Raw genomic sequence first — 9,885 nt, 5'->3', positions numbered from 1 at the left:
GCCTTCTGCTGTTTATACAGAGCAACTAACAGTTATACGTTTTCACTGTCACATAAAATCACACTCCTATTTTGGCATACGCATTTTTTCTAATTTTGTACTACTGTATATTCATGCATACCTTTTATCCAAATTGATAAAGTAAATCTATCCTATCTACTTTGGACTTATGTTTTTAGTAGGTTTGTAGTTCCTGTTTTGTAGGAGTGTATGGGAGACACACTGTAGATGCAAATATTTCACACACTACCAAATGTGTTTCCCTTTAAGAAACTGAGTGGGTGGATGGCAGAGTAGTTTTTCTTGGTGCGTTGTTCTGGCCATCTGACTGTATAAAACAAGGTTCTGGCGCATAGAAATAAAATGACTAACTTACTTGGTCTTGTGTTGCAATAATCCTGCCTCTTGTGTGTGTGTTTTCAGCTGACAGAGCATACTTGGTAAATAAGTACACTAACTTTTGACAAAATTGTTGGCTGTGGTGAAAAAAAAAGGTAGTCCAATGATGGAAATGAAAAATAAAATAAACATTTGTTATAGATTTTTGTTATAAAATGTTATATGAATAAATACTGTAGTAGACAGTGATGGTAACTATCACATGCCACTTTGATTGTGGTATACACACGTACTATGGTTCTAATGATTGTTTGTATCACGTATGTCATGTAAATAACATCGTATTCACATAATACATTCTTCACTTCAAAGGTACAGGTACTTCAAAGAATGCCTTTTTTTTTTTTTTTTTTTTTTTTTGTCCAAAAACGTAGTATCATCACAGTATGTCCAAAACATAGCATGGTGCTTTTATCATAAAAAGCATAAATAATGCACATTTAAAAAACTATCTGTGTAGTCACACTTGTCCAACGACGGAGGGCGCTGTTTCCACATTCACTCCACAGACGCTCTTGATGACGTACGGACCTCGTACATATTACGCGCAGGCATCGTTTGCAGGAGTACAGAATCAAACACAAATTTTGTCTATTAATATCAGTATATTATTTAGGGTGCCATATGTTATGTAAACGGAAAGCTTCCTGGATTGGAGAGCGACACAGTTTTACGAAACATTATCTTTGAATCAGTCGCGGTGTGTAGATTGACGGGGTGTTCTGTTTTGTGTCATTCACTTGGCTGTGCATTTTCACGAACATAATCAACGAAACTGTCATTTATAGGAAATCGTGATACTGAAAGAAGAGTCTGTACTGCCACTTTACGTTTGTTACAAAGTTTCAAGGGCAAGTTGTATCTCATGACGGCTGAACTCTTTAAAGTGACATTTGGGTCGAGCAAATGTGAATGTTAAAACCTTTATATTGAACAACACAGGCAGAATATTGTGGACCTTTTAGACATGCTGAAGTCATTCAAGCTTCTCTTCAACTGTAACCTGGTGTTATCACGCTCCTGCTCTGGATATGTGTCTCGAACGAGGTCTGTCTTTTTTTTAAATACAACCATTTATTTATAATATAAAATAGAATGCCATTTTTGGAGTACTGGAGTTAATATAATGGATTAAGATAAACCTGATTACATTATTAGTTTTAATCGAATATTATTTCAAACTTGTCAAGACATGTCCAGGTCGTATTTCACATCAAAAGGAAAAGAAAGAAATAAGAAATTATATTTTCCATAAAGAAAATAAAGACTATTTCTAAGAATCTGCCGTTACATTTGTATAATTGATTTTTATTTAAAAAATAATTCCCATGAGTTTACAATGCAAACAGTCCTAAAACAGGTTTTTTTTTTTTGTTTTTTTTTTTGGGTGAATGGCCTAATTAACATGAGTTAAAAATTCATGAAACATTGATTGGCTTGATTTCATGTGCTGTTTTTGGTATTAACTGGTATTAATTATAAAGTTTTATCTATAATAATTCCCAGCATGAATTTTGGAGAAATATTGCTCAAGAAATTCTATCTCAATTCTATCTATATTCTCACCCTCATGTCGTTACAAACCTGTAAGTCTTTCGTTAATCTTCAGAATACAAAATATATTTTTGATGAAATCTGAGAGCTTCCTGACCCTCCATAGACAGCGACACAACTACCTAGAGATCTTAAAACTAATCCATCTGAATTGAGTGGACTCGAGACTCGATCACTTTATATGATGAACAAATTGAATTTAGGCTTTTATTCACATATAAACATTTATCACGCGAGAACAAACCTCATTGGTTCTTGTGGAAGCTCAAACGTGCTGCGTAACACGAGAATGAACCTCACTGATTCTCGCACGTCAAGCGAACCTGCTTGAGCCTCCGCTACCACAACTGATGTGTGAGTTGATGAATGTTTGTGAATAAAAGCCTAAATTCAATCTGTTCATCATATAGATAGACCGAGTGTCTTCAGAAAATTTGTACTAAACCTCTCAATTCATATGGATTAGTTTTACGATCTCTTAATGAACTTTTTGAAGCGTCAGAGTGGTAGTTGCGTAACTGTCTATGGAAAGCTCTCAGATTTCATTAAAAAAAAACATTCATTTGTGTTATGAAGATAACGGGATAAGCGAAAGTCTTACGGGTTTGGAACGGCATGACGGTGAGTAATTAATGAAATAATTGATTTATGGGTGAACTATCCCTTTAGCATCTTAATACAATATAACATATTCATGTTTAGGTACCTTATGAGACTAAGAGAGGATGATGAGGCATGTCGAGAAGCACTGAGGTCTGGGAACTTTCTTCTGTATCATAAGCTTGCTCCTCTACTGCAGAAGACCAACAGCGGCGTTTACAAACTGGCATGTCTGAAAACCTCAGGTCTCAATACAACACCACTTGAACTCTTCCATAACATAAATGAAAAGTTTTTGGATATAAGTTTGTATGTTTGTATGCCAATTCCTCTAGATTTGGAACACGTACTGGAGAAGGTTGGAAAGGACAAACACTTTGTTAACGAATCTTTTCTTCTGGGATGCACTGACAAGAGTGAACCACAATTCTCACTAGAAGTGGGTCAGTCAATACAGCCATTACTACACAATACTATGAAAATATTTTAAAGCTGAACACACTGCAACTGAAAAAAATAATCACTATAAAATTTCAATTGCATTTATGCATTTGCTAAGAGCTTTTATCCAAAAGTTGCATTCGTTTACAGTACATTGCTTTGGTTTTGCTAGCTCTATGCTCTACAGTTTTAGATACAGGAACGCTATAGGAATGGGAATGTGAGAAGTGTTTGATTGTTCCTGGAATTTCCATGACACTCTTAAGTTCTTCCAGGCCAGGAAAACAACATTCATATTTTCAGGTTTTCTGTGACTGACCATGTGAACCCTATACAGTACACTTTATATTACTGCATGATACACTATTTATAGATATACATTATATATCATCTCATGGATATTTCTTCTCTATAGGTGATTTAGACCGCAGTGCATTGGAACAGGAGTGTAGAGGAATGTTTGTGGACCTCAGGAAAGCTTTCTTCATGATAACTGGACCAGAGTCTGCTCTAGTAGCCAAAGTATGTACTAGTTTCTAAATGATCAGTAATGCTACTGCATTGTAACCGCTTTGAAACGTCATGTTTTTTGTGCCAGATGATATTTGATTTCAGAAAACATGGGGTAAGTAAGCAGGTTGCAGGTTTAATCACAGGTTTCATCCATGAACTGACTAAGGAACTTGATCCCACTCCCTCTCTGTCCCCATTACTACTTTAGGCAATAGTTGCTGTTAAACTGGATATTTACAATTTCTAAAGTGGTTACGTGAATGGTGTTTGCTTGCACAAATTCAAGCAAACGACAGGAAGTCGTGATGTTGGAAGTTAACCTGACAATCCCTAGTATGAACACTAATATGGCGTGATGTAGCCATCATCTTAACTTTAGCTCAATTGATTCTTAAAGGTTGTGCTGTGTAACTGGCAAATCTTATGTATTATGTTTATTTCTTTTCAACTGTTTGTGGGATGTTTGTTGGTTGTTACATGATGCTGACATATCTTACTGAAGTCTGCATGAAATGAAATTACACAATTATTTTTCGAAACGCTTAATTGATCTTATTGTGAACAATTCATCCATGCGCATGTTTAATTTCTTTTGACCTCATCATTTTTAATCAAAATGTCATAACTGGATGTTCCGCTGAAACTACAGACTTCATTCTGGTGACATATGCAGAAATTCTTCAATCATTTAGTTTGCTTAAAGTAATCCTCCCCTTTTTTACGATCGACTGTAAGCTTGTATTCAAATCTGCCTTCATTCAATCAACAACTGACGCATAGAACCTAGTCCTGCCCTACATTTTTTCTTTTTCTATAATCCGTTTCATTCAGATATACGTCACAATATGGAAGAAAATATCTGTTGCTGCTTCCGTTACATTGTAACTTTTTTTTTTTTTTTACTATATTTATTTTTATGATATGATGCCAAATAATAAAGCAAAAAGAGCTATTAAATGAATAAAGTTGGAACCATTTGTGTGGTGACACAACTAAGATGTTATTTGTATAAATATGGTTTAATTTGGTGTTTGTTTTAGGGACAGGCTCTCCTTCGATGGCATCAGACCAATGGCTTTTGCAGTGCTACGGGGCAGCCGACTGTCAGGAACCAGTCAGGAAGTTTCCGAGTTTGCCACAGCAGTGGCGTCACCTACTACCCCAAAGTAAGCAGGGGCTTTTCATGATGTCAGACAACAGGACAACTGCCACAATATGCACATACATCTGATACAAAGGAGTTTCAGACTTTTCAAATCATTTGTTTTATCTAATTTGTTTCACTGATGCTGATTTGAGTTATATTGATGAGCTGTTCTGCTACTCTGAAAAGGACCCTCTTGGTAACACTTTATTTTAAGTCATGTGGTAGTTAAGCATTAACACACCTGTAGTTAATTATTAACTCACCATATAGTATAATGCCATTATATTTGGAATATTAGGCATTATTTATGCAGTAGTTAAGCATGAACATAACAGAAATGATCTTTAGTAGTACTGTATTACTGGCAACTTAGCCATAACTACTGGCTTATTCTGGTGAATAAACTTGAACATCACTCAATAAGTACCATACAAATCAATAATTAATGTGGAATAATACTTTTCACTTAAGAAAAGGGTACAAAAACTGTAAAACCAACACTTATTAAAAATAATAATTAATATTGTTGGGTGTACGTAATAGATGGTAAATCACAGAAATATAACACTATGTAAATACTAAGGGCCTTAGTAGACTGTCTGCTTAATATCCGCTTACACTTTATTTTGATGCTCCAAGAGACATTCTACTGACTATAAGTAACTTTGCAAGTACACGTCAACTTATTCTACTAACCCGAACCTAACCAAATGTCTGAAATGGACTATCAAAATAAAGTGTAACCCCGTACATTCAGTTAACCATCAATTATTGGATTATTTCTGCTTATTTATCATTCAAATGTTTAATCTTTCAAATATTTTATGAGTTGTAAATAATGCTAATATGCTCAAAATATATGTTCAGTTAATTATAAATTACTGGTTATAGCTTAACTACTGCATAATAAATGGCTAATATGCCTTTACTATTTGTCCAGTTAATTATCAAGTAGTGGTGTGTTAATGCTTAACTACCATATAATTATGGACCCTTAAAATAAAGTGTTACCAAACTCTCACAGTTTAACTAATTAAATAATGGTATTTTATCGTTTTGCCAGTAGCTAAGCTAAGTAGTTATTTAGTCATTGTTTTACACTATTGTTTGTTATGTAATTGTATGGCCACTTATTACAACCCAATCAATTCCTGATTAATAAAAAATTTCCGTGATTATCCTGATTCGGAGTACACTGAATTGCAAATGCTGTTTCATGTTGTCTTTTACTTGCGGTTCACACTGAGAACATTAGCATAGAGCTGTTTGTCCTTGACTTGCAGATGGCACCTGTAGTGATCGTGCTGGTGTCTGACGGGAGCAGATGTCTGCTGGCTCGCCAGGCCGTGTTTCCTCCAGGCATGTACAGCGCACTCTCTGGCTTCTGTGACATGGGTGAGTCACTTTATTACAAGCTGCTGTCCACACCATATCAGTCTGTGGGGTTACTTAACCATTTTGTTATTTTACCAGCTCTGTTTTATCAAATCATTTTGCAGGAGAGTCTTTGGAGGAAGCCCTGCACAGAGAGGTGGCAGAAGAGGTGGGTCTGGAGGTGGAGAACCTACAGTATTCTGGATCACAGCACTGGCCATTCCCACAAAGCTCCTTTATGTTAGCCTGCCACGCAACTGTTAACCCAGACAAAACGCAGGTGAGACTTGGATGATGCCTTTAACTACTTATTGTTATGAACTGCTCTGAAACACAGGTTGAAGATCAATACCATAATACAGGAAACAGGATAAAGCAAGAGTGAAAACACAGGGCTTATATTGGCAGTGCTTAAAAAGCTAATCACACACAGCTGAACCTAATCACAACACAATGAGTCCAGGCAATGGGTTATGGGTAGGGCTGGGCGATTTAAATCGTGAGATTGTTATGCGCATCTCGTCAGTAAAGCCGGTTCCTTGATTAGTAGTAAATCGCCATCACCTGCTTTCAGATGGAGCGGCATTTACTACAAAGAGCCGTAGTTCACTGACAAGCTGAGCCATATCGCATTAATAATCGCTGGCGATACGTCCGCGATTTTAATGACACCGTGGGGAAGACGACCTCTAGTGGACACCAGGGATACACAAACCAGACACTGTGACATAACCCCCCCTCTACGGAGCGGCTACCAGACGCTTCAAGACGTAACAACAGACAAAACAAGAGTCCAGGCGGGAGGTGGAACGGTGGAGGATCAGGGGGAGGGATGGAGGGCCAGGTCCATGAAGGGGAACAAGAACAGGGGTTGACGGCTTAGCCGATGGCCAGGGCAAAACAGACGACTCATCGGGCGGCCAGGGCGGAGACGACAGTCCATCAGGCGGCCAGAGCGAAGCAGGCGACAGTCGACCGGGCGGCCATGGCGGAGACGACAATCCATCGGGCGGCCAGGGCGGAGACTTTCCCTCGGGCGGCCATGGCGGAGACATGGCACAGAAACAGGAACAGTCACCGGCTCAGGAACAGTCACCGGCTCAGGAACAGTCACCGGCTCAGGAACAGACCCCGGCTCAGCGGCGGCCATCTTGTCCGGAGACACAGGCTCGGCGGCGGCCCTCTTGTCCGGAGACACAGGCTCGGCGGCGGCCCTCTTGTCCGGAGACACTGGATCGGCAGACGTGACGTGAACAGTCTCTGGATCGTCAGACGTGACGTGAACAGTCTCTGGATCGGCAGACGCGCCAGGTCGCTGGGGTGGCGCTGGCAGGGCGAGCAGCTCGGGCGGGGCCGGCAGGGCGAGCAGCTCGGACGGGGCCAGCAGAGCAGGGCGCTTGGGCGACGCGGGCAGAGCAGGGCGCCTGGGTGCCGCGGGCAGAGCAGGGCGCCTGGGTGCCGCGGGCAGAGCAGGGCGCCTGGGTGGCGCAGGCAGAGCAGGGCGCCTGGGCGGCACGGGCAGAGCAGGGCGCCTGAGCGGCGCGTCAGGGATGGCAGTCACCTCCGGGATGGTCTCTGGGTTAGGAGCCACCGGACAAGTCGTTGTGGAGGGGTTTCTCTTCCTCCTCCGTCTCCGGACCACCGGACTTGAGACCACCGGACTCGGGACCACCGGAACTGGGACCACTGGAACTGGGACCACCGGAACAGGGACCACCGGAACAGTCACGGAGGGAGTCTTCCGTCTCCTCCTCCGTTTCGGGACCACCGGAACTGGGACCACCGGAACTGGGACCAGCGGTGAAGGACGCTCATGCCCATGGTCAGAGAATGACCGAAATGGAGAATGCTGTCGGTGCTCACCTTTCATATCTCCTCCCCTACGTCCTCCACGAGTTCCCCTAAACTTGACCAGACGGGTTCCCCTAAAAGGCTCTCTGTCCCAGGTGGAAGGCTGCTCAGGGGACTTGACCGCCACGGCCTCCTCAGTCTGGCGGGTCCATAACGCCAGGCACTGAAAAATGTTCATACGAGGGGGAACCTCTTCAACTATTGAACTCCCCCTCTGCTGCCTCCTCTCTGACCTTGTGGTTGAGGAAAACCCGCGAAAATCCATACTGCTGGATCTTGTAGTGTCGGATTCCTTCTGTCACGATCCACACACGGGAAACAGGGAGATCCAATTGCAGTATGTTTTATTTAGGGTAATCCAATATCGTAATCATCCAGGCAGGGGTCAAATCCAAATAAGCAATCCAAAACAAGAAACACAACAGGAACAGGCAAGAAACAGACATCAGAAGTGGTGTGATATACAACAAGGAATCCATAACAAACACTAGACAGGCAGGGCATATATAACAAAGAACTAACAATGAATAACAGGGAACAGCTGGGTACAATGATGACGGGGAACAGCTGAGTGCAATGAACAGTGATTGGTACAGACAAGGATTGTGGGGAATGCAGTTCATGAATAGGATGACACCGTGGGGAAGAGGACCTCTAGTGGACACCAGGGATACACAAACCTGACACTGTGACAACTATATTCTCAGAAGGCGAAACTGCTATGCTAGCTGGAGCCGTTTACCTCCAGTCTTTGTGCTAAGCTAGGCTAGCGGTGGGTGCGTCAGACAGAGTTACGGCACGCACGGAGATGAAAAGGGTATGTCTGGACTTATCTAACTCTGGGGGATAGGGTGAATAAGCTAAAGTCCCAAAAAGTCGGCGTGTTCCTTTAAAACAACTGTATAAAAAAAGAGTTAATATCACAAAACTTGTCAAGAAGATCTCCATGTGATATTTTACCCCAAAATCAAAAGAAAACTATTTTGGTGGGGGCAAAAAATAATAATAATTATTTTTAATGGCAATAGACACATTTCATTTGTTTATTATTATTTAAGTTTTATTTACATATAATTGTGTTGCTTTTGTATTGACTTTAAGTTATTAATATATTAGCTTATTTTTTTACCCTGCGGGTGCTTAATTGTAAAGAAAATGTCAATGCAAAAAAAAATATAGATATATATTTTCAAGTAAAATTACTCAAATGTATTGCTAAAATGTATATACAGTATTTCTCTGTCAATTATAGAACTCTGTGTGAATGAGAATTGGTTCAGTTATTAAAATGTGAATGAAGTGGATAAATACTATTTTGAAACCCTGGAAAACAATCAGGCATATCCAAATAAATGTTAATGCGTTTAATTTGAAACAGCACAGCAGAGGCTTTGCTATTTTTATAACCTTTACCTGCTTTAACTGTTCATGGATAGGTGAATATAGACACGGCAGAGCTTGAGGATGCTCGCTGGTTCACTTTTGAAGAAATAACAGAAGCACTACAGAAACCTCCACGCAACCCTAAAGGAGAGCCACCTGTGTTCTGGGTCCCACCTCCTTATGCCATAGCCAATCAGCTCATTCAGGAGTGGGCCAATCAGCAACAGCTATCAAGAAAATGACATGGACTTAAGTAACCATGCAACTATATGCATTGCATCTAGGAACTTAAAGAAAAAATAGACATGAAAACCTGAACAAAATGTAATTGCTGTTATAACCACAAGACACTGAGGTGGACTACTTGTGAAAGGATCTTCAGTAATATTCAAAGAAGGACTTTTCTTATACTTGTTCTGGAATTTTTTTTTTTATACATTGAGAATAATTATAGAATGAGAAGATAATTATCATTGTATAATGATTTCATAACATGAAATATATTTGTAAATGTTGATGGATTGCATCTGAATTACGAAAACTGCACATCTACCTCAAATAGTACTAATCAGTTATACACTGTAACTGTTTTTGCAAAAAATTACTGTTATGAATTTTATTAC

General features: G+C 40.1%; 1 protein-coding gene across 1 annotated transcript; it reads left to right on the top strand.

Moving 5' to 3' along the window:
• The first annotated feature begins 867 nt into the window (after positions 1-867).
• Positions 868-9,541, top strand: nudt13 (nudix (nucleoside diphosphate linked moiety X)-type motif 13). The gene is made up of 8 exons (XM_084433796.1): positions 868-1,446; positions 2,656-2,798; positions 2,889-2,996; positions 3,410-3,516; positions 4,548-4,673; positions 5,938-6,049; positions 6,154-6,308; positions 9,316-9,541. Exons 1-8 carry the CDS (start codon positions 1,367-1,369, stop codon positions 9,502-9,504), a joined length of 1,020 nt encoding a protein of 339 aa, XP_084289922.1. The 5' UTR covers positions 868-1,366; the 3' UTR covers positions 9,505-9,541.
• The last annotated feature ends 344 nt before the right edge of the window (positions 9,542-9,885 follow it).

This window comes from Rutilus rutilus, assembly GCF_951802725.1.
Source record: "Rutilus rutilus genome assembly, chromosome: 16".
Classification (NCBI taxonomy): domain Eukaryota; kingdom Metazoa; phylum Chordata; class Actinopteri; order Cypriniformes; family Leuciscidae; genus Rutilus; species Rutilus rutilus.
Note: the sequence above shows the minus strand (reverse complement) of the source record. Positions and strands in the feature narration are given on the sequence as shown.